General features: G+C 37.0%; 1 protein-coding gene across 4 annotated transcripts in view; it reads right to left on the reverse strand.

Moving 5' to 3' along the window:
• Nucleotides 1–26,603, reverse strand: part of rsh (Rap GTPase activating protein radish) — a 319,148-nt gene that overhangs the window by 86,068 nt on the left and 206,477 nt on the right. For all 4 annotated transcript variants that reach the window (XM_089734679.1, XM_089734678.1, XM_089734681.1 and 1 more), the window contains 2 exons: nucleotides 18,981–19,167; nucleotides 185–331 (listed from right to left, as the gene is read on the reverse strand). In XM_089734679.1, the coding sequence (XP_089590805.1) occupies nucleotides 185–331; nucleotides 18,981–19,167 (334 nt within the window). The remainder of the gene's footprint in view (nucleotides 1–184; nucleotides 332–18,980; nucleotides 19,168–26,603) is intronic.

Below are 26,603 nucleotides of genomic sequence, written 5' to 3' on the forward strand. Positions count from 1 at the left end.
CATTAGAGGGATTCGTGAGTCTGTCTACTAATATAATTAATTTAATATGTACCTATTGCCATAAAAATTGCAAAATGAATTTGTCGATTTATAAACAAAAAATTGCGCGCCTTCTACTTTTAATTGTCACGGAAATCAGCAGATTTCTTATTAATTTAGGTTTTACATAACGTTATCAACTTACCTTCTGCATTTTCACGATCGGGTCCACTGTCATGTTCGGATTCAGACTCGTCCCAAATAGTGTCGCTCGCTATCTTCTGACGCGAGCACTCGATCCAGTAGCCGGGCGTCGGTATCAGATTGTGAGGGTACTCCTCGCAAAATTCATCTGTAATTAATCATACATTTTAGGTCTATATTGATTTCACATTTTGCTTGGACTTAGGTTAAACTTGTCGATTGTAATTCTCATCTTTATTTCACTACTAAGAGAATTTCTATCTTCATATTCTCTTGTCTTTAGTGTTAAATGTATTTTTTTTTTTACATTTTTAAACTTTCGAAGTCTGTTTTCGATCGAAATCGATATTTTTTTAAGTCACAAATGATTAGAAACTCCATATTTTGAAGGATGGTCAGAAACTGTTAGCGTTTTGGCTCTATTAGACGGTAAAATTAACAACATAAATACTGATATTAACTAGGTGTGAAGTCTCAGGTATACGTGATTTTCATATGATCAGATAAGATCCGTGAACAGCGGCCGAGGTAATTATATGAGTTGCCACAGGAAAATCTAAGCTAACAAAATAGCCTAAGGGAGCTTTTTCGAAACCTTTTTGTGGACATTACCAAGCAGGATTAGGGCGGATCGAACGGGTTCCAGACAAATAATCCGACCAGAGTTTGTCCGGATTTTTAGTAAGCTCTAATTGAAAATGTTAACTCATACAAAAATACAAAAGGTTTTTTCATGAATTCAGGATCTAATTTGTTTGGTGGTTACAGTATCCGACATTGTCCTACTTTTATTCAATTTAGACGAGAAAGTGTTCCATATTCCATATTTCATATTTGTAACACTTTTTTTTCCTACCTATGCTGACAGCCTTGAGAAGCTATTTCAGCTTCACCCTAAAGTGTGTAGGTGAGCTCACGGGGCTCAAGCCGGAGTGTTGCTAACACTGACCCTAGCAAGAGCAGCGCTTCGCAGAATTTGCAACCAGTATTCCATATTTGTAAAGAATTAACAGATATTTCTATAAAACCGTAAGTTGAGTGACTATACTGAGACCTTAGAACTATATCTCAAGGTGTGTGGCGCATTTACGTTGTAGATGTCTATGGGCTCCAGTAACCACTCAACACCAGGTGGGCTGTGAGCTCGTCCACACATATAAGCAATAAAAAAAAAAAAGTTACTTAACAAAGTTAGTTCAGTATAGAGACGGATAATCAACATCAGACTGATATAAGTCGAGGTTATAACTATGAGTAAGTACAACGTCCCCTTAATCTCTCGGTAATAGTAGCTTCATTATTCCTCCCCCTCATTCCTATCTTGAATACGTGCTGTTCAAACACAATTGACACTCGAACTTATGTTTCAAGGTGAGTGTCAGAATTCGTTTTATGGCGTCAGTGGGTTTTGGTGAGTTTCTCATCATTATCAAATGAGTTTCTCACCATTATCAAGCTAATCGCGATTAATGAGAATTAATTCAATTTTGCTTGCGAAGATAAACATATTGAGAAAAGTTCAACTATGACTGGTGATACGATGTTTTTGTCAACTAGCATAGAATAGTTACCATCATCCGTAGACAAGCATTTATGTTTTGCGGTATGAACGGTAAGATAGCCATAAGGTAGAATATGACTTGCACTTTCTGTCTCAAGGCAAGGATACAGCAATTGCTTTGCGGTATCTTTGCATCGTGTAGCATGTGTATAGTGAGCACACTTCTGTGTAATAAAAAAAAAAGATGTGTGGTGTCGTGGGAAACCGGATAGGAACGAAGTTCCATATTATAAAAATATTAATTTTAAGTTCTATTCGAAGTATATAGAAGATACAACTGGAGGTTTCGCAACAACCCACGGTCATTCGGTAACGTGCGAACTTATTGTGGTACACTTCATTCATGGTTGTTTGCATAAGAGTTAGTGTATTGCGCAAACGAACGCTCTGAGATCGTGATCAATGAATGATAAAAAAATATGTTATTTTTGGTACGTTATTACAAAGTTAAGTCGTGTGATAATAAAAATCTTACGTTACGGACGTTTTTTCCCGGTTAGGGTACCCCTTCGCATCGTCCCATAAGGAACTTCGTTCCAAAACAGTTCATAATTTAATTACACGAATAGTATATGAATGAAATTCTTTCGTAAGAGAGTCAGAAATTCCTGAGTTTCAATATAAATTCATATTCGCTCAAAGGTAAACAATTAATCTGAGAACAAAGCACCACATATTCTTTTAATCAAAAACGCCGAAAATAAACCCAGGTAGGCGACTTTCAATAAACTTTTCATGCAGAAAGCGCGGCCTCAGGAATTCATGTGTCATGAATTTTGAATAAACAAAACGAGGGCCTTTCGTTTTTATTAATATTTTCCCACTTACCCCTGTGTGGAAATCTGTTCCTAGTAATACCGTTACCGGACCTATGGTAAATAAATTATTTAAATCATTTGATTATTGAAATAGAAATAAAAGAAGTTTTTAGAGAGCGTCGTGACATGCAAGAATGCGATAATGCAGATAATAGTTCGTAATTATATTCCTGTTTGTAATTAGGATACCTTTATAATTATTTAGGTACTTAGTTTTTAAATGAATTTACAAAATTATTCATATTCATTAAGGTCAGGTTACCTTTATTCAAAAGGTACCTTTATTCAGTAAGGTCACTAACACAATATGAGACTGATTTCTTGAAATAAAAGGTTTTTATTTTTATTTATTAATAAATCTCTGTACTCTTTGTTGATATGCTGATAACGGAAAAACTCAAAAGAGTTGACTTTTGCAAATAAGTTTGATACTTTTCAACGTAGATGGTCTTAAATCGTACCAAACGGTCTCCGCAGTGTCACATCTTTATCCCAACAACTAAATATTCTGCCATCAGTGAGGATCTTTATTGAATATTTTATGCGGATACCCAAAGTTCTTTGGGGAATGATAGAAAATTCTATTAAATGTTTTTATCTAAATAAATTCATGTTAATATTTGTGCGCATAGAGTATCTATTAAAGGTTAAATTTTAGCTAAAAATGCACTTTCTCCTTCCTTGTGATTACTGCTACTGAGCTTTCTACAATTGTACTACGCTATATTTAAGTAGACAAAAGTAGGCTTAATTTTGTTTTGTTTAGGAGGGATTGATTATTATTAACAGTTTAATTTTACCACCATTTTTTTTTGCAAATAGTCAGTTTTCTTTTTAATTACAAAACGCAGCTAACTGCTAAAATATCAAATGAATTTACATCTTGAAGTGTCAGCGATTAGGGTTGAATTTCAATCATCGGGCGAAGCTTACATTAAATATCGTGTTGAAGAGAACTTAGCATATTTTTTTTTGGTCCGGAGTAAATCGCCGGATTTCCGCCCTCCACTGGGGATGGAGGGCGGGGCATGTCGGAGTCGAACCGACTAAAACCTCCTGTCGCTCAACAACCAACGTCCAAACCTCGCATGAGACAGTACTTATGAAAAGGCAAAGGGGGGAAAGTGAAGCGCTTAGTGCGGAGCACATCTCTCCCATCACCCTCCCCCTCGGGACGCCGGACCGGCGGTTGTCAGCGCCACGACCACCAGCCCTCTCGGTCGGCAGGCTATCCGAAGCCCGCCTAGATGACGCTGGTTAGAGTGAGCGCATAGAAAACATCTTGTGGATCCAATGGTTTTGTTTGACAAATTTAAGAATTGTATTAAAGATACAACATATACGTACATATTATTATGTACACTTTTTGATTCGCTGTATTTCTTTTTAAAACAAAAAAATCATATTGTAACGGAAAGAAAATTTTAGATGATTGATTCTTAGAAAATAAATAAAGTCTAGGTTATTATTTAATAGTAAACTTTAACTAAATCTTCAATTTTGTAGTCCTGTCGGATCCCAAGCTGTGAGAGAATGAGTTCATTTCACTGTAAGGTAGAACACCAAACTCTATGAAAATACGCTTGGTGTTCATACTTAGAGTGAAACGCATCTCATTAGGAAACAATCTTCTTTAAATCTTCGGTCTTGATACTTCGTAGACGTAGCTTACAGATGTCATAGCGTTGATAATAACATAGTTGATATTCAAGAGCCTACATAAAATTAAGATAACTTTAAAGTTTTATATTGTTTCTTTAAAACCGTAAAGTTATTTTAATCATATCTATTCTCTGTGCGATGTATTGTTACTGTTATGTCGATTGGAAAATTACCGAAAAGTTTTAACACAAATATTTAGATTTAACTATTATCTTGTTGTTCCGTAATGCGAATAAGAACTCGTGGGTTAGATATATCAACAGTTTTTCATTTAAAAAAGTCTGCGTGATATTGGTTTGGACTTTAAACCCAAGGTTTATTTAAAACCCTAACTTATATCGTTTGCATATTAAGCTTAACTTATGTTTAATTTACGAGACCAATTCTACATCCGTATGTTTGGAATGCTAATTAAAATAGTTCGAAGATTTTTTTAACTAAATTTCTTTAAAATATAAATAAACGTAGTTACATTTAAACATTTAAATTATAATTTGCGTAATTACTGGTGGTAGGACCTCTTGTGAGTCCGCACGGGTAACCACCACCCTGCCGGTTTCTGTCGTGAAGCAGTAATGCGTTTCGGTTTGAAGGGCAGCCATTGTAACTAACTATACTTGAAAACTTAGAACACATATCTCAAGGTGGGTGGCGCATTTACGTTGTAGATGTCTATGGGCTCCAGTAACCACTTAACAGCAGGTGGGCTGTGAGCTTGTCGACCCACCTAAGCAATAAAAAAAATTATCCTAAATTTTCACAATTTGCAATTAAAAAGTTTATATGTATATAAATTAAAAACTACGGTTAATTCGTGGTAAAGATCCGACAAAAGTCATACAACCAACGTCGACACCGAATTAACATAATTATGACGAACAAGAGCGAATTTACTTTTTTCTTATTTTATTATACATGAGTGAAGCGAGGGCACGACGCACCTGGTGTAAAGTGTTTACCGGAGTCCATTTAAGTTCATACATACCTAGTCAGGTCATAAATTCTGTCACATGTTTAATGTAAAATAATTGAAACAAGTTTATTCATTATGTAACCATTCATATACCAAAATGAACTTAACAAAACATAGATTCTTATGACACTAAAGTTTATTCAAAATGACCTCCGTGATTTTGAATACAGGCCTTCAATCTGCGCGGCCAGTCGTCTATCGCAGCACGAACGAGGTCCATGTCAATATCGGCGGCTGCCTTAATCAAGGATGTCTTGAGTGACTCCAAATTGGGATGAGGCTTTGAGCACGCCTTTTCCTCCAAGTGTTGCCATATCTTGTAATCTAACGGATTCAAATCTGGACTGGAGGAGAGCCAGTTTTCGTGCCGGATGAAGTCGATTTCACGCGCCGCCAGCCAGTCTTGTGTGCTCTTCGCTCTATGAGCTGGCGCCGAATCTTGTTGGAATACCCAGTGCCTGTTATTGAACATGGTATGAGAAACAGGTTCCACAAGGTTCGTCAGGACTGTATTTTGATATACAACTGCATTCGTTTTTACACCTTTCTCACAAAAATGTACCTCTGTTAAGCCCCAATAAGAAACTCCCAACCATATTATGAGCGAGGATGGAAAATGACCTCGTTGGACACGCGGAATACGGTTGCTCGCTTCTTCACTACTGTGTGCGTACACCTTATCATTTTGTTTGTTGTAGCTCTCTTCTACGGTAAAAATTTTTTCATCCGAAAAAAGAATTTCCCGATATTTTTTTCCCGCGTATCGCTTCAACAAAGCGCGGCATCTCTTCAGTCTCAGGTCCATTAGACGAGCATTCAAACGATGTCCTGTTTTTCTTCGATATGCCCGAAGCCCTAAGTCTTCATTTAACACCCTTTTCACAGTGGTTCTGCTTAACCCCATCTGAAGGGCCAACAGTTTCTGCTTACGTTTGGGATTTCTTTGAATTCGCGCCTTCACAGCTTTTATCACTGCTGGAGTCCTAACAGACCGAGGGCGACCACTTCTTGACCTGTCATGTACACTAGAGTCTTCATTGTATTGTTTGATGGTACGATAAACGAATCTTTTGGTTATATTCATATTTTTCAGTATGTTAAAAATTTGAATTGGCGCGTAACCGCAACGATGCAACGCAATAACTGCAACACGGTCTTCTTTAAGCGTCCACTCTATATTTAAAAATGAGTAAAATTCTAAAAGTATACATTTTTATTTTCATGATACAATTCGAAATTCGAATTCAATAAACTTTTTTGTGGCCAGCATTCTAAAAGAAAAGTTTTTACTGTGTGACAATACTTATGACCTGACTAGGTATATCGTAACGGGAATGCTGCCACACACCTTGAGACATGAGGTCGATTTCTCAATTGTGCTGCATAACGGCTGTCCCAGCCTACAAGTCGGATTTCTGCCTTTCAGCCATAAAAGGTAGAATAGTGGTACATGTCCGTATGGGCTTACCAATAATTTATTTTTGATTTTTTTTATTGCCCTTGTTGGCAGACGAGCATACGGCCCACCTGATGGTGAGTGGTTACCGTCACCCATGGACTTCGGCAATGCCAGGGGCAGAGCGAAGCCACTGCCTACCGCTAAAAATATTTGGTACATTCATGCAATTTTTAAATTTCAGGCTTAGCTTAATTAATTTTTTATAAGGTCGATTCCATGCGCTATATGAATACCAATGTTTAGAGACGGGGCGTTTACTAATCTGTCAGTCCGCGCAGGTAGGTTTTTACAAACATCGTGCTGTATCACCGCGTGAAGGTTTAATTAATACCTCAATGTTTGTTTCGGTACACCGAGGGTAAGGGATACACTCTCGCAAACATCCACCGTCGGTACTGATTGCCGACACGATAATATTTATTAAAAATCGCACCCGAAAAAAAATGTGCGTCTTTGTAACAATTTTGTAGCACATACATCACATATAGATTTAAATATTATTGTATGATTAAAGGATCCCGGCACAATTTTGATTTTTACTCTATTGACTTTTTTTTAGTGGTCGTCGTGGCCTAACGGATAAGACGTCCGGTGCATTCGTGTTGAAGCGATGCACCGGTGTTCGAATCCCGCAGGCGGGTACCAATTTTTCTAATGAAATACGTACTCAGCAAATGTTCACGATTGACTTCCACGGTGAAGGAATAACATCGTGTAATAAAAATGAAACCCGCAAAATTATAATTTGCGTAATTACTGGTGGTAGGACCTCTTGTGAGTCCGCACGGGTAGGTACCACCGCCCCGCCTATTTCTGCCGTGAAGCAGTAATGCGTTTCGGTTTGAAGGGTGGGGCAGCCGTTGTGACTATACTGAGACCTTAGAACTATATCTCAAGGTGTGTGGCGCATTTACGTTGTAGATGTCTATGGGCTCCAGTAACCACTTAACATCAGGTGGGCTGTGAGCTCGTCCACACAGCTAAGCAATAAAAAAAAAAAAAAAAAAACGCTTTTATTATTAAAGATTTTCCTGTCTATTTAATTATTTACCTATCTAAATTTGTGATGGAATTTGACGCCTGATTAGTTTTGAAATTTGCACACTAATCAAGGATTGATCATACTACAACAAATTCATTATTTTGTCTCGTTATTTTGACTAAGGTATAAAATTGCTTAGAGCTAACACTTCAAGCGTGTTTTTATAGTTATTAAATTATACATTGCTCTTGAGACGAGCTAACTAAAGCCCATAACCATCACAAAGATAATGCCACTGTTTAACTTGAGATTTGACGTGGAAGTATCAGTAGTATTCAAATGCGACCGTCCCTCCCTTCAGACTTATGTAGATCTGCAGACGACTCGGTAATTCAGGTGATGTTAAGTATTTAATGAGGATTAAATACATCTTGACTTCCACTCACCTCAATTTTATTGCATTCTTTTTGTATTTATCCTAGTTTACAAAATGGAAAAGGTCTCGTAACTTCGCACTGGAAATAGGTCTATTAAACCGATTGTAATTTAAAAAAAAAAAAAATACTTATCATTTTTACACAGTAGCTTATTAATTAACTTGTCAAGCTATTTAGTATTTTTTTAAATTAAAACCTTTCTTATCTAACCTATTTTACAAATTAGCTACACTAAAGAATTATGTTAAAATACATATGTACTAATAATTATTTACTTAGGATAAAGTTAATGTTTATTTATTATGTTAACGAAAGAATGTTTCTTAAACAGTGAAAAACTCACTCAATATATAATCTAGCTTTCGCTATATAAAGGTTTTCGATGAAGCAAAAACCTTCCGTGTCGGATTCCGTTGTAAGCTAGCCGACGCAAGTCGTGGGTCTGAAGTTTGCAAATATATTAGAATCGGTCGGCACAAACACAATTTGGCGCTGTCAAGTCGGAACTTTCCTATGTGTTCATTGGCAGTTACGTTGCGTGACCGATATACCTTTAATGGGTATTCGGTTGCCTTATCCTTATATGCAGGTCGCACGTGTCAATAAAACGCCTTCTGTTTACCATATTATTCGTGTTGAATGCGTATTTTGACGAATAGTCTGTTATTTATACTAACGAATTTTCATTACTTCAATTGACTGTTTTGATATTTTAATTTTATTGAGGAAACCAATGAAACCCCGGCACCCTTCGTCTTGACTTAATCAGCGTAACCCTAACGTTTGTAGGTGAGCTCACGGGGCTCAAACCTGATGACGTTGCTAACACGAACCCTAGCAAGAGCCGTGCTTCGCAGAATCTACCATCGGATCGGAAACGCGACCCACTGAGAAGATCCGGCGAGAAACTCAGTGGGCTGTGTCTGGGAGTTAACTTACTCGTCGAGCCCTTCGTCGCAAGCGACGGGTTCGACGAGAACGGTGACCGGTGTTTGAAGTACCTAAAAGCACCGTTAGTGGATCGGGAGGATCCGAGTTGACGTGTTTTGGGCGACGTCGACTGCTTTCCATTCTGTCCGCAGGATCGGGAATGTAGTTACCGGCGGCCACGATGAGAGGGTTCTCGTGTCGTGCAGCTTTATCGAAAAAAATAATAATAATAAAAATCTTGATTTAAAATAATGGATTATTCATAAAAAACCCAAAAAAATACTGTAGATTTTGCTTCGCGAGATTTTTTCGGAAATGTCGCTTTCATAAGAATCAGTATTGGTAATTATTTCGACTATTTTCAATAACTGTGTTTTTCTGGAAAATTCAAATAAATGATTTTCTAAATTAATTATCATATTTAATGACATTCGTTTGTTGCAACTGTTCGCTACCGGCGACTACGTTCTTTTGTTACGGTAACAACAACCCAACTAATGTCACAAGCTCCCTACCACCGAAAATATTGGCAACACGCAAGCTTTAAGTCCGACAACAAATGTATAAAGTTACAAGTCATTCGAATGGATAAGCACATGTTATTTTTACATAGCCTATTTCTGCTGTGAAGTTATTGTACCGTAAAAACTGAGACCTTAGAACTCAGGTCTCAGGGTGGGTGGCGGCATATACGTTTATTTTTTATTTTTTATTGCCTAGGTTTGTAGACGAGCTCACAGCCCACCTGGTGTTAAGCGGTTACTGGAACCCATAGACATCTACAACGTAAATGCGCCACACACCTTACAAAATTAAAATTTAATAACTAACATTAAAATAAAATTTAACAAACTCAAATTACAATCGGTTTAATAGATATAAGTTCTAAGGTCTCAGTAAAGTTACGACGGCTGCCCCACCCTTGAAACCGAAACGCATTACTAATTCACGACAGAAATAGGTGGGGTGGTGGTACCTACCCGTGCGGACTCACAAGAGGTCCTACCACCAGGTTGTAGATGTCTATGGGTTCCGGTAACTACTTAAAACCAGGTGGGCTCTTTTCGCCCAAAACACGTCATTACGGATCCTCCCGATCTATTAACGGTGCTTTTAGGTACCCAAGCACCGGTCACCGTCGTCGTCGAACTCGTCGCTCGACACATCCCCCTGAGTTTCCCGCCGGTTCTTCTCAGTGGGTCGCGTTACCGATCCGGTGGTAGACTCTGCGAAGCACTGCTCTTGATAGGGCCAGTGTTAGCAGCACTCCGGTTTGAGCCTCGTGAGCTCACCTACACGTTAGGGCGAAGCTGAAATAGCCTCTCAAGGCTATTAGCATAGGCAAAAAAAACAAGAGCTCGTCCACTCATCTAAGTAATAAAAAAAAAATACTTCATAAGCTGTCAAATCAATATTGTAAGTATCTACTGTTTTTGGTATCTACGTTTTATTTAAGACCCTTGTCCATCGTATCTCTAGACGTAACCTATCGAATATTTACGAGCGAGGTTTTCGTGCATCCATAAAAATGATCCTAAAAAGTTAGGTTTACGTAACGTGAAAAATTCTTGATCATTTGTCACGGCTACTTAAGTTTAACGCGGGTCGTCCTAGCAGTAGTAAAATGTAGTAACTAAATTGGCTCCTCTCAAAATCTTCTAACGCTTCATTTTATTAAAGTCCTCTACGTGTCGGTAAATAAACTATGACCTCCCGAGCCATTAACGGTGCTTTTAGTTACCTCAAGCACCGGTCACCGTTGACATCGAATCCGTCGCTTACAACGAAGGGCTTGGCAAGTAAACTAACCCATAGACACGGCTCACTGAGTTTCTCGCTGAATCTTCTGTGGGTCGCGTTTCCGATCCGATAGTATATTCTGCGAAGCACTGCTCTAGCTAAAGCCAGTGTTAGCAACACCTCCGGTTTGAGCCCCGAGACCTCACCTACATGCTAGGGTAACGATGATATAGCCTCTCAAGGCTATCAGCAGAGGTAGAGAAAAAAAAGCAATTACACATGTAGGTACATGCTAAGCTCTGAAATATTGCTGTCACAAATTATGTGCGGTTGCTGCAGTCCACAAAAGATACTGAATTCAAAAATATCCAACGAAATCACAGGACAAGGTCGGTTTTGGCTTGAAGAAAGGTATTCAAGATGGTGGGTAGTTAAAATATGTTCATGTAGGTCGCAGTGAAAAGTTCAAAGGGCGACCGCCCCTTGATTTCTATGATAACAATCTTGACTGCGCCTCGTTACGCACACGTGTTTTATGTTGAGTCAGCTTTTCAAAACTCCATCCTACCTGTTTTTATCGCAAACCATTGTATTCTGAAGAGCGGGATGAGACTAAAACGTAGAATGAAGTGTTAATGTTACGGCTATTAAAAAAATCATCAATGTTCATAGGCACCGTTTGCGATTTTGATACGGTGGTACATTCAGAGAAACACTGCTCTTGCTAGTGCTAGTATCAGCAAATTCTTCCAGCTTGAGCCCCGTTAGCTGACGTGCGCAGCTGGAATAGTCCTTTAAGGCTCCTAGCGATTAGGCAGCGAGAAAAAAACAAACAAAAAATAGACATTATCGATAAAGCTAAAGTTAATAAGTTCATAATAGTAGTTTTCTTAAAGTGATCCATTATTTTTTTATGTATTTAATATGCCTAAAAATTATCCTGTTTTTGTGATAGATGATCGTGCTTATGGCTCATTTGGTGTTAAGTTGTCCTTGGTATCTACCACAATGTCCCACCCTTCAAACTGAGCCACATTATTGAATATAATGGTGAATAGATTATTTCATTTAACAACGATGCACCGATATTGAGATGTTTTTAGCATCACCTTTGCTCATAGATAATACTGTATGCTAATGATATATAAATATGTATATGTAGTTGAAAAGCTAAAAAACACCCTTAAATATTAAACCGAACTAACAATTAGCTTCATCTTTTTAAGCCTATTGATACTGATCAGGATATTAGAACGAAGTTATACATTTTTTGTATTATCAGAGTGTTTTAGATGCGTGTTGAATTTTTTAAGTTAATCGGACATCTTGAAGTCCGTGAAAATGACTTTCAAAGATAGCCTTACGAACAAACAAACAAAAACAAATATGAAGCTAATAAAAGCGTGTCAAAAACAAAAACAAAAAAAAAACTTAATTAAACTAGCGAATCTATGCGAAAGGGCAAATGTTGTCATACATTTTGTACCTTTGATGAAAAGAGACTGCCGAAATAATGAGGTTTAAATATTTTAGAGGCTTTTGTTTACGCGGACCCTTCCTCCCGGGAACATAGTATATTATTAAGAAAGTTTTACCTTCCTGTGGTCTCGGAAATTTTGATCTGAACAGGCCGCGGCGTCGAGGAAATTGAGTTTCTTTGCATTTCATTTCATGGTCCGTGGAAAAGGGATCCGCCATTGTCAAATCGTTCAGACAAACCCTCTCTAGTGATGGACGCTCACGATACACAATAAATATGTATTTTTTATGTATTCTAATGATATTCTGAAGGAATACCCCTTCTTTATAACGATTTATCTAAATCGTATATTCCGAAAAACATAGGTGAATAGACAGCTGTGAAATTGTAATGTTTGAAATAGGCCCTTTCGATATTTATAGCTCATAGTTATGGGTGGTCAATAAGCGCTTCTAAAATATATCAATTATTAATAAAACCCAAGCATGCCTGGGATTAAAATAATATGTTTAATGAAAATGAAATGTGTTTAATGAAATGTTTTTACTGGTGGTAGGACCTCTTGTGAGTCCGCGCGGGTGGGTACCACCACCCTGCCTATTTCTACCGTGAAGCAGTAATGCGTTTCGGTTTGAAGGGTGGGGCAGCCGTTATAACTATACGTGAGACCTTAGAACTTATATCTCAAGGTGGGTGGCGCATTTACGTTGTGGATGTCTATGGGCTCCAGTAACCACTTAACACCAGGTGGGCTGTGAGCTCGTCCAACCATCTAAGCAATAAAAAAAAAAAACAAGTATATAAGTAAATCAAGTGTTCGCCTATTTTTTCTTGCAGAGTACTCGACCTATGAAAACTTGGGTTGTATTATTGTAAACCGAAATTATTAATATTAAAACATTCGACATCTTCAGGAATAAAACGTTCTAATTCAATATTCAGTAACGTAATGAATAATTTCGTCATTGTTCATGTACAAATTTTATATTAAGCTTTTCTTCTCGATCGTCAAATCTTTGAACGATTTTATCTTCCAAAGTTTACTAGTCTACTACTATTCTATCAATATATGTTAAGTATTATTTTAAATCATATACTTCATCAAGATTTGTTTTTATAAAAATGACATCAGTCAGCAACCTAATTAATATATAAATACGAAAGTAACTATATTTTCATGTTCAAGCCTCAGAACCGATTTTGACGAAATGCCCTGGGAAAGAGCTATGTTTCATTCCCTTGCTGTGCGCGGCACACGCGATATAAAGCATACTTCACACTGGCATAGCTGGGCTGAAAATCTGGTTGAATATACTCATAATATAAATTCCATAGTTTCCATCTGTACAGTGTCAATTTACGGTCTTCTATTATATCATCATCCCGTCTTTAACCCACAGACACAGCCCACTGAGTTTCTCACCGGATCTTCTCAGTGGGTCGCGTTTCCGATCCGGTGGTAAATTCTGCGAAGCATTGCTCTTGCTAGGGCCAGTGTTAGCACCACATCGGTTTGAGCCCGTGAACTCACCTACATGTAAGGGCAAAGCTGATATAGCCTCTCAAGGCTATCAGCATAGGTAGGACAAAAAATAATCTCATATCTCTTTCTGTGTCTGTCGGAGTATGCAACTAAGGAATTTACCAGAGAACGATCTGTAGCATTCTCTGAATGCTATACCAGTGTTAAACTTCCATCATAAATCAGTATTTACAGGTGTTTGTCTACACGGGCAAGTACTACCATCCTGCCTACAGCTGCCAAGAAATATTAATGCGTTTCAGTTTGAGGTGCTGGACAGCAGCCATGCGATATTAACGAGACCTCGATCCCATGCGTGCGGGTTGATGGCGGCATTCACTTTCTTGTTCATCTAGATGAGCTCCGGTAACCATATCATACCAGGTGAGCTCGTCTTAACATCTACAGCAATAAAAAAAAGGATGGATGGTGTCGTGGAACACCGGATAGGAACGAAGTTCCTTGTTATAAAAATATTAATTTTAAGTTCTATTCGAAGTATAAAGAAAATAAAACTGGATGTTTCGCAACAACCCACGGTCATTCGGTAACGTGCGAACTTATTGTGATACACTTCATTCACGGTTGTTTGCATAAGAGTTAGTGTATTGCGCAAACAAACGTTCTGAGATCGTGGTCAATGAATGATAAAAAAATATGTTATTTTTTGTACGTTATTAGAATCACGTACGTTCTCATCATACACTAAAAACACACTCTTAAAATATACCGAGAAAATGTTTAATACTTCCACCAGATATTTCCATTGCCCTGTTCATATTACAAAGGAAATGGCATTTTCGCGGCGGCAGTGACTTGAGAAAAAGCGTTCCATTGAGAAAGCCTTTGAAAATGTACTCATTTGCATAAAACTCTACTTTTCGTTGGCTCTTGAACTTAAATGATTTAAATGATTTAGTCCGAGATTTATTATCACATAATCAAACAAAATGTATGAATTCGTGCCTAAAAAATACCACACCGAACGAAAAACATTTGAAATTTCGAAAAGTGTCATTATTATTGAACTGGGTATGATAAGATACGAAGGCAGTCGGGAAACTATAGTCATGTAATCTCATCACAATAAACTTGTGGAATCGGTTCACGCTTATCACGACTAAGTAACAGTTTGTATAATATTATGATGGAACATAACAGGGGGCTTTCCTGTAAAAGCGTAGTCAGGTAACATGCATTCTCCATTTCATGCCGACAGTTATTGACTAGGCGGCGGTCACCCGACCCGTCCTGTCGCACTGACGAGGGCTGCCCACAACCCTCTCTGCACTGAATAAGGGAAATCGGAGCTTTTAATAGTTTACACGGATTATACACGCAGTAAAATTATTTTGCAAGGCACGGACAATGACCATCATGTAGAATTAGGACGTCAATAAAAATAGCATTAAAATCAAAATACTTTAAATGAAGGAAATTAACATTAACATCTTCTTTACCGTGTAATCAAATATTTTAAATTTAAGTGGCGATGTGACGGAGCAAATTTGGTAAAGTAAAACTAAAGTAAAAATTAAAGTAAAACTGAACGTAATTGCTTTGCTCCGTGAGTTTAGGAACAGTTGAAAGGAGTAGCCAATGGTTGCTGCGTTTAATTTTGTTAATTATTCAGAAAATTGAAAAGGGGACCTGTTAATACAAAGTGTTGCCAAAGATTTATTGGCTTCATGAGTCCTCGTCTTTGGACTTATATCAGGTAGTTTGAGGCTTTGCATCGATGTAGGGGCTTAGGTGATACGAATTATAGAGAGATCGATGTTGATGTGTCCAGAATAATAATAATAATAGATAACTAGGAACAAATGACGCACGGTTATCCGGCCCCAATTTAGGATTCCCTGTATTATGGGTACCAGAGACTGATACCTATATGATTAAATATCTACATAAATAGATAATAAGCACCCAGACAAATAGCAAATAAAACTGTTCTTCGCACAATGTTTGCCCGATGCGGGAATCGAACCCACGACCTTCAGCGACCATCAGTCAGGACCGCTAACTACTGCACCGCTGAGTCAGAGATTAAGGAGGTAATATATTCCGGAGGTATGCGTCTTGACCCATAATAGATTCGAGGCCTGCATATAAATGAAAAATTATTACGAATTAAATCAAAGGCTTGTTACAATTCTTATAGCAATAGCTGTCTTAAACGAAAGTTGACGTCTCTTAATGAGTATGTACAGGTTTTGGTAATCAGTCGTACTCAATTTTAAATTGGGTCACAGAAATAGCATTGAAGTATTTAAAAAATATATAAAGGTGTACAAATAAGTTTCCGCCGTTTTGAGAAAGATGGTGTGGCACGAGACTTACGTTCGAATTCACAGATGATAATCGGCTTGAAAATTAAGTTGATCATTTAAGAACAACTTGGCCCTATCATATTATTAACTCCGTATTAGCGTCATATTTTTTTTATCCAAAAATGTTAAAATTTGAACCAAATTAGCGTCATTTGCGGGAAATTTAATTTACTTTTTTAATTTAAAAAATCTGCAGCCGAGGCGCATCGATTGCTCGTAAAAGCATATAATGAGGCTGCCTTGAGTGAGAGAACATGTCGTGAGTGGTTTAAAAAGTTTAAAAACGGTGATTTTGACGTAGAAGACAAAGATCGCAGTGGAAGGCCAAACATTTATGAGGATGCAGAATTGACGGAACTATTGGAGGAATATTCGTCTCAAACACAAAAAGAACTTGCACTTACTTTAGAAGTCACTCAGCAAGCAGTCTCACATCGTTTAAAATCGTTAGGAATTATTCATAAACAAGGTAATTGGATTCCATACGAATTAAAGCCGAGAGATATTGAACGCAGCTTATGTATGAGTGAAATGCTGCTAGCTAGGCACCAAAAAAAAAGTTTTTTACATCGAATCGTCACTGGTGATGAAAAGTGGATACATTATGATTATCCAAAAAGAAGAAAATTATGGGGACTACCTGGCCACGCGTCAACATCCACAGCAAAACCGAATATTCATGGAAAAAACTCATGCTGTCTATTTGGTGGGATCAGCTGGGTGTGATGTATTACGAGTTGCTTAATCCAGGCGAAACAAACACTGGAGCTCTCTACCGAACGCAATTGATGAGATTGAGTCGAGCTCTGAAGGAAAAACGTCCTCAATACTACTCCAGACATGACAAAATTATTCTGCTCCATGATAATGCTCGTCCGCATGTAGCGGTACCGGTACAAATTATTTAAAAACACTTAATTGGGAAGTACTACCTCACCCGCCGTATTCACCAGACATTGCCCCGTCTGACTATCATCTGTTCCGGTCAATGGCACATGCTCTGTCGGAGCAGCGGCTTAAATCATATGAAGATACCAAAAATTGGGTTGATTCGTGGATAGCGTCAAAAGACGAGGAGTTCTTCAGACGTGGAATCCGAACTCTGCCTGAGAGATGGGAAAAAGTAGCTGCTAGTGATGTACAATACTTCGGTTAAATTTAAATTACCGTTCTTTCATAATAAATATTATTTTTTCGACAAAAAACGGCGGAAACTTATTTGTACTCCTAATAATTATTTATTAGCCGAAGAGTAGATTCACTAGAAGATATATTTCGTCGATATTCGATATTCCAATTTTAATTGCTATTCAAAGATATTATTATTTTCATTTCTTAACTTCTAATTTAGTTGAGTTAGGACTAACAGTTAATTTTGCGGGAATAAAGCTGTTGATTTCAGAAGTTTCTGTTTGAAATTTTCTACGTTTAACTCGTCTATATATTATTATAATTTACAATTCCCAATTCCAATAAACGCCTAGTTGAGTTGAAGTATTCACCGAGACCATACTTAGAAACATAAACTATGACAGAATCGAGACACGGATTCGAAGTCCTGATTTAAAAAGTTAATGTATTAGATTCCGACCTGTAATGTATAATCACTTCCTAGAAGAAAAACTGTGGTACTAGTCATTGTGGTTTCACAACACACGCCTCCACTGCAGAGCTTAATAAGCCAAATCACATAAGCATTTGCTTTTGGACAGTACTTTCCTTTATTATGCTTCTAGAGCACTATGATAAGTTCTGAAGGAGGTTTGAAATGGTCTACTGTAGTAGGTGTCTGGCCTGTATGTCTAGCAATGCTGATGTCCATGAGCCACAGTGATCCTGAAATTACAGTCACATCTATATCCATACTAATATTATAAAGAGGAAAGATTTGTTTGTCTGTATTGAATAGGCTTCGAAACTATTGAACCGATTTGAAAAATTATTTCACTGTTTGGAAGCTACACTATCCCCGAGTGACATAGGCCATATTCTTTTTTTTTTTTAATTAGGGATCCTTACTAAAACTTTTTTTTTATTTTTTTATTGCCCTTGTAGGCAGACGAGCATACGGCCCACCTGATGGTGAGTGGTTACCGTCGCCCATGGACTTCAGCAATGCCAGGGGCAGAGCCAAGCCGCTGCCTACCGCTTAATACTCTCCACAAGCCTCGTTTGAAGATGGACATGTCATAGCGCTCGGGAAACACCGTGGAGGGGAGCTCATTCCATAGCCGGATGGTACGTGGCAAAAAAGATCTCTGGAAACGCACTGTGGATGACCGCAGTGGCTTCAGGTAGTATGGATGAACTCTACTCCGGTGGCGGGCGGTGCGATGGTAAAAACGAGATGCCGGTATCATCTCGAACAGTTTCTCAGAGCACTCCCCATGGAACATACGGTACAGAATACAGAGGGAACCGAAGTCCCTCCGCAGACCCAGAGGCTCCAAACGATCCGTGAGAATGGGATTATCGACAATCCGAACGGCCCTCTTCTGTATGGAGTCAAATGGAAGAAGCTGGTATTTGGGAGCCCCGGCCCAGAGATGGGAGCAGTACTCCACGCGAGGCCGGACTTGTGCTTTATAAAGCAAAACTCTTTGTCCAGGCGTGAAGTACCGCTTTGCTCTGTTGATAATAATAATGTTAGGAAAATTAGACTAATAATAATATAAAAATACAAAAAAAAATGATAAAAACAAATATTATTTAAATGAAAAAAAAAAGTTCATTAAAATAATGATAATTATTCAAACTACCTTCATAATTTTCTATTTTTAGAAACCTGATACAAATATAAGGGTTAATGTGTGTGTATTATCATTTTTTATTTGGAAATTTTTGTTAAAGACCCGAGCGGGCCGGGTCGCTAGTACAAAATACAGTTATAGAAAGCTACGTACCTGAACAAGCCTGAGGTGGCAACGGGAATATGAGGGTAGTTGAAGACTTGCGCCTAGCGACGGCGCAGCCCAGCGATTGTGGTTTGAAGCTGCGTAGTTGCTGCATGAAATCGCTGCACTCCATCAGCGCTACGTCCGCGAAGTGCAGGTCGCACAGAATATGGTTTTTGAAACGGCGTGCGCGCTTCTGTATACGCAAAAAGATTCAAATTAATTCTCTTCCTATTCGTACACTCTTGACAGAGTGGTCGTGGTCATGCACAGTTGGATCCTGCGATACCGATGCTCTCGGGATGCGACGCCATGTGGCACTATGTTTCGCAGAGTGAGAGCAATCATTTATGTTGAAGTGAGTCACCGATTTTATGAGGTCGGGCCATCGTGTTGGAGATCGTCCGCGAGATCTTTTGCCCTCGACTTTCCCTCGCACCACCAACCGCTCAATGGAGTCCTCATTACGAATTACAAATTAATTAATTGTTATAATTGTATACTGGTGGTAGGACCTCTTGTGAGTCCGCACAGGTAGGTACCAAAACCCCGCCTATTTCTGCCGTGAAGCAGCAATGCGTTTCGGTTTGATGGGCGGGGCAGCCGTTGTAACTATTCTGAGATCTTAGAACTTATATCTCAAGGTGGTTGGCGCATTTACGTTGCAGATGTCTATTGGCTCCAGTAACCACTTAATATCAGGTGGGCTGTGAGCTCGTCCACCCATCTAAGCAATAAAAAAACATAGTAAATGGAATTTAGTTATTAATTGCCATGAGAACAAAGGAGTCCATTCTAAAGCAGCTACACATCCGAAAAAGGCTCTCTTCCATCTGCCGGGAACGTGTTATGGGCTTCTTCGGACACATCACGCGGTCTCCCAGACATGAATTAGAGAAGCTCATAATTGCAGGTCGCATAGAGGGCAAGCGCGCCGTGGGCAGAACACCAGCCAGATGGTCAGATCTAGCAAGAGAAGCACTTGGTGGTATTCTGTATCATGCAGTCCATGCCAGCCATGATCGAGCACATTGGAAGTACGTCGCGCGTGGTCGCGATCCTCAGTAGTGAGGGAACGATATAGAAGAAGTTATTAATTGATTAATTATATTTTATGAAATTCTAATTTCGTACACTCAGAAAGATATTTGTCGAATAGTAGTAACCTGTTCGTAACATAAGTCTACGCTTCCTATATGTTACTAGCGATTGAACCGCTTTCTGATATTCGATCATTTTGTGATGAAGTTTATTAAAATATTATATCGAACCATTTTAGAATTATAATATTTATAATCTATACTAATATATAAACGTACAGTGGTTTTTACGGATGTTCCGTTATAACTACTGAACCATGCATCCGATTGCCGTGAAACTTGGTATCCATGTAAAAATATATGTACTTAATGGATAGGCTAATATTTATATGAGTGTTGGACTCCCTACACCAGTTGCAGGGGCGTTAATGATGAGAATCTTTGTGGGGGTGAGAAATAATAATGTTAATTTTAAATGTCCAGCGAAGCGGACGGGTACAGCTAGTGGTTTATAAATCAATCCACGTTCTTACTTCCTAAAAATGTTTTTGGGTTATTTCTTTGGTTAACCAAATTGTCAAGCGGGTCCTTGACCTCTAAGAGCTACTAGAATTATAAATATGTGAGCATAAGTTGGTATTTTTTCTCCAGCAAACGTAAGAAGTTAGTTAAGAGTTGCTTAGAAAACACTATTTTTTTAAATATTTATTTACAGATTAGCACACTCTTATGTCCACTCGAAAACCACACAAGACTGAACTATGTGACTACCGATCTCTAGGATTGATTAAATAAAAAACGATATTGACGCCTTCAATCAAAGTAAAAAATTTCTTTGCAATTTTAATTAATGACGCTCAGCACACATTACCACGAAGAACATAACAATTTCTTTTTCAAATATCAAAAGAATTACTGTCTTAGCAATTCTCATTTTATCGGTCTCATCTACAAATAATTGAAGTGTATAATAAGTTGTTTATTATCTTTAATTGAGTTTTGGAGATCGGTCTCAATCTTACCATGATTATTACTTTTACGTTTATCAAAACTTTTTTCATTAACTTTGTACAGTAGCGATTCACAAATGAAAAGTTTGTCTCTGAAGTTTTTAGAAAAAAAATATTCGCTGATCAAAATGAAATATTATATAATTTAGCATATTCGATCTTATATTATTAGACTATAGATCGAATTTACGATAGTTAGGAATGCTTTAGGAAATTGTATATTTAAAGTAATTTTAAATTGTGTATTTTTATTACTGCTGGTAGGACCTCTTGTGACTCTGCGCCGGTAGGTACCACCACCCTGCCTATTTCTGCCGTGAAGCAGTAATGCGTTTTGGTTTGAAGGGCAGGGCAGCCGTTGTAACTATACTGAGACCTTAGAACTTATATCTCAAGGTGGGTGGCGCCTTTACGTTGTAGATGTCTATGGGCTCCAGTAACCACTTAACACCAGGTGGGCTGTGAGCTCGTGTACATATCTAAGCAATAAAAAAAAAATTGTGTTATGAAAATGGCGTTCAAAGCGGTCGACTTCCGAGAACATAATAATATACATAATATGTTTTTTTTTTAGTCATGAAGTTTAGTCTAGAAATCTAGATGTACGGCTCGATGATTCAAACAAATACCACAATGAAAGTGACGAATTAACATCCCGTAATCTTATTATCACGTCATAAACGTAAATAAAATATATTTTCATCTGTCTTCGGTGAATATTTCTGTTATCGAGGCCGGGCCGATTGTGTTCGAAAAAACAATTTCCTAAAGGTATAATAGGAACGGGTAAATCAACGTGCGTAATGTGGGCCTATTCAGTATAGGTACTTTTAGTGGTTAGGGAACCCCTAAAATAAGCTTTGTCGAGCATTCGTGTTTTTCGCCGGGCGGAGGTTTGCGGTAAATGTACTTTTTGTAAAACGCGTTCTAATGTATTTTGGTTCGTATGTGGCTTTATATAATTGTATTCGTCGAGTTTTTTTTTTTAAATAATAATGAGTTTTAGATTTACCCTTTCTTTGTCGTTTATTTCATACTAGCTTTTTGCAATGATGAAACTGCATTCCAAATCGGTGGATAAGAAAATTATGATAGTAAATTTATTAACTATTTTTACATGTATGTATTAATTTTAATTAGAAAATTACTATTACTAGAGGTCCCGCAGTAGTCGAAATTCGACTATAATTAATTGGAATTGTAAGTTTGTACACTATTATGATTTTAATTTATACTTATATAATCACAAATTTCGCCAAAACTACACTATAATTTTTTTTTAAAAAAGACAAACAATATTTAATCTCAATTTGACAACAGACGTCAAGAACAAAAGTTTGACAATAAATAGTATGCATGCGCGTGTGCGTCAAATACATGGTATGTAGTGTGTGTAATGTTTTCTTTATTGATTTAATGTATCTTTTATGCATTATTTAAAAAAAATATTAGCATTGTGCACTTCTTCTCTATATTTTCTATAAGTGTGGAAAATTTCATATTCCTCCGTCCGCGCAATTTTCGTAAAAAGGGATACAAAGTTTTTGCTTCACGTATTAATATATAGAAGATATAGAGCGTAAAAATTACTAAAAACTTTTTAATTTCTGTTATAAAGAATATCACATAGAAAAATTCACTTGAATGTTGTTCTAACGAGTTTTGAATGTTACTCCATTGCGAAAATCGATACATAAAATCTCTCAAATAGCTCACGTTTGGGTGACGTATTTGATAATATTTTGTTTAGTTAATTGTAAATTTTCAGTAGTTGAAACTCTTGCAATGCATTGTGTTATTGTTATATTGTTCTTTTTTACGGATGGTAGGCCGATCCCGCACGGATAGGCACCGCCATTTTGTCTATTTCTGTACCAAAGCGTTCTTTTCGGCCGCCACGTCTCAATATGAACGGCGACATTCTTGTTTTGATGCACACCCATATGTAAGCTCTGTTAACCTCTATGTACAACGGCATCTGGTGCGCCAATTTAAAGCAATAAATTCTTATTATTACTACTTTAATGTGTATTTACAAATGTGGATCATTTTAAGACCGACTATAATAATGATAGTAATAGTGCCTTAATTTTCCGAACATTTTACATTTTAAACTAACAATTTCAGGTAGACTAAAATATAAAATAAAAAACAACAGATTAAATGAAAACAAGATATAAGAGTAAAATCCACACTTCTACTACAAAATTTTAATGTCTGTCCTCTCGGTGTGCCTTTTTTTTGCTTATTGATACGTCTAGTTTAAATATCAATGGTAGCGGCATTAAGTTTTTGATTTTTGGGATGTCTGTGCGTTCGGAGAATAGAAAAAACAAAGCCTTAAGTATTTAATTTAATCTTACGTCCAACGGTACGGTAGCGTATTTTTTTGTAACTAGTATATTTATTTTTGAAGACTCTGAATTTGATAGCGGGCCGTTGATTAGTTTCGTAACGGTCGACAAATCTTGATTTATTCGCGTCCGAGATGCTCCGATAGTAACAAGGCATTGCCGAGAGAGCTCCCCCGGGAATTGGCTCCGAAAGAATTGATAACAGTGATTAAAAAACTTTGGTTAGGCTAAGACCTGAATAAATCAATGAGCAATGTTTCGTTTGAGTTCGAAAAGAAAATTCAAAAGGTATCGTTCTCGGAATATTCGCGACGTAGTTAAAACATAGTCGCAGTTGAGACGCATTTCGTTCTTGAATATCTTATACCTTTAAACGAGCAATTTTTGTATATATATAATCTGAATCTCGGAAACGGCTCCAACGATTTTCATAAAATTTAGTAGTATACACGGGATTTCGGGGGCGATAAATCGATCTAGTTACGATTTATTTTCAGAAAATGTTGTTTTATTCGTGTTTTCAATAATAAACTTTATCGTTAATCAACTTTATGACTCTTCCCGACATCTATTGGCGTATATTAATACTATTTTTCTTAATCGAGAGCAACTAACTGCTTTAAAGACACAATAAGATGGAGTTATCAAAAAAAAAAAAAGAGCAAAGCTCAGTCATCATCTAGTGATAACTAAAATAACTAAAAATGAAGAAAACAATCTCCAACTTAATTCCTTTGGTAGAATATCATCTCAGTAAGTTTAAACCAACTTAAACTTAGTTTTAGTCACCACCTCATAATAATTGTATTCAGCTCACCGTTGCAATTGAGCTGAGGAGTTAAGGGTACTCCGTTCATCGCCTCGAGTAACGCTTTAAGCTCCACTTCATTTTGATAGATTAAATCTACGTTGAATTGAGGGCTTTATAAACAGATTTTCCGCCAAAGCTACTGATAAATTTCTGTTACGTTTCACAAAATACGAAAGAAGCTAATTTTGAGAGACGAATTTAATTAAGATCGAAGATTATATTTACTGTTCAGCATTGTGAGATATTTTGGATTTTAGTTAATGTGTTGTTCTTAATTCAGTTATTACTTTTTATTAGACAATTCAATACCTCAGTTCGAAGGAGTATCAATTAAACAATATTACCTTATGGCACATTTACGAAGTGACTCGTGGTAGTTTAACCAGTGTATTGTTAAGTAATAAACTAATATTAAGTATTATTTACTTTTGAATTTTTCTCATAAAACTGTGGTTATTTCTCTCACATAATTAAGTGTTATGATGAATCTGAACTTTTTATTTTCATTTTTTTTTACATTGAAGTTATCATTGCATTATCCATGGAATAGAGTAGAGCTATATTTGTACTATTTCGCTGAAATTCAGACTTTGCTGTCTACCATACGTAGGTACGTAGGTAGGTTGAATCGTAATGTTTTACTAATTGGCTTATGGAGGAGTTAAAGAAGTGTGACAAACTTGACTCACACTAAATACTATAAATAATAAATACAACAAGTGCTTAACGATTTATACTCACGAAGATACTTTATTGTACTAATATCTATTATATCTGTTATAATCTATCTATTATATCTAATATCTATTATAATACACACTGTAATCTGACGAAGCATGTTGCGGATAATAACATGTACTTTTAGATTAGGAATATTGTGTTTTTTTTTTTTAAATAAAAAAATTAATTATGTTAAAATAAAAAAATTAAATATTTAAAAAAAATATAATAATTTTATCAATTCTGTATTGATTTGCATTGTAAATAAAACAAAAACTTCATTTAAGTTTATACATATATTGTGTATACAGTAACCAGTCGTGCTTCAGCTGTTCCATGAATTGCTACTGCGTTTTGGAAATAGACTGTTTATATCGATTTTTGTAATGAAATACGTACTCAACAAATGTTCACGATTGATTTCCACGGTGAAGGAATAACATCGTGTAATAGAAATGAAACCCGCAAAATTATAATTTGCGTAATTACTGGTGGTAGGACCTCTTGTGAGTCCGCACGGGTAGGTACCACCACCCTGCCTATTTCTGCCGTGAAGCAGTAATGCGTTTCGGTTTGAAGGGTGGGGCAGCCGTTGTAACTATAATTGAGACCTTAGAACTTATATCTCAAGGTGGGTGGCGCATTTACGTTGTAGATGTCTATGGGCTCCAGTAACCACTTAACACCAGGTGGGCTGTGAGCTCGTCCACTCATCTAAGCAATAAAAAAAAAAAAAAAAAAAAAAAAAAAAGATCCCCTTGAATTCACTTGAATACATTTCAAAACCAAAGTTCTATATAAAATTATGATCAAACTGCATTATCATTGAAACTCGAAACAAATTGAAAATTGTTTTAAAGCTACATTCACGGTAGTCAATTATGTACAAAGTAAAGGGGATATGAAGGAATATGAGATCAAAAACTCATTAAATTAAGTTCCAAAATGGTTACCTTATATCCATTATAGCGACCCGCCCTCGCTTCGCTTCGGAAACATTAAAACACACATGAAACAAATAATAAAAAAAAAAAAGTAGCCTATGTTCATCAGGGACAATGTCGGCTTCTAATGGAAAAAGAATTTTTCAAATCGGTCCAGTAGTTTCGGAGCCTATTCGAAACAAACAAACAAACAAATCTTTCCTCTTTATAATATTAGTATAGAATATAGATAGTGCACACAGTCTAGCGATATTACACATGCGTTTCCTATGAGAGATTGGATAATGTGTTTTTAAAATGAGACGAGTAATTGAACTGCGCGAAACGCGTGAAATTATTGATGTAAGAGAAAATCTAAATGTAAATTTATTACATCCAACATTATACAATGTGTCCGGACTTCGATGTCGGAGACTTTATGGGGTTAAAATACAATAAATTTCATCGACAAATCAGCCATCAAATATTTTTTATGTCCAGCTATTAAAAAATGGCAGCCCTTTACATTGTTCGATTCGATATATCGTATGCTCCTAAACGTTTTCACATGTGAAATTACGTACAGCAAATTGTCGTTCATTACAAACTACCCGTTTTTTGTTCATTTCCATAAAAGGTACTATTTTTGATGATAGCATTATTATTGCGGTCAATGGATCGACCATCTATCCACCGCCCACCTGGTGTTAAATGGATATTACACTCCATTCTTCTTTCTTCGTGGAAATCGTTGGTGAACAAATGTTAAGTAGG

The sequence above is a fragment of the Bombyx mandarina genome, chromosome 18 (genome assembly GCF_030267445.1).
Source record: "Bombyx mandarina strain Sakado chromosome 18, ASM3026744v2".
NCBI classification, from domain to species: domain Eukaryota; kingdom Metazoa; phylum Arthropoda; class Insecta; order Lepidoptera; family Bombycidae; genus Bombyx; species Bombyx mandarina.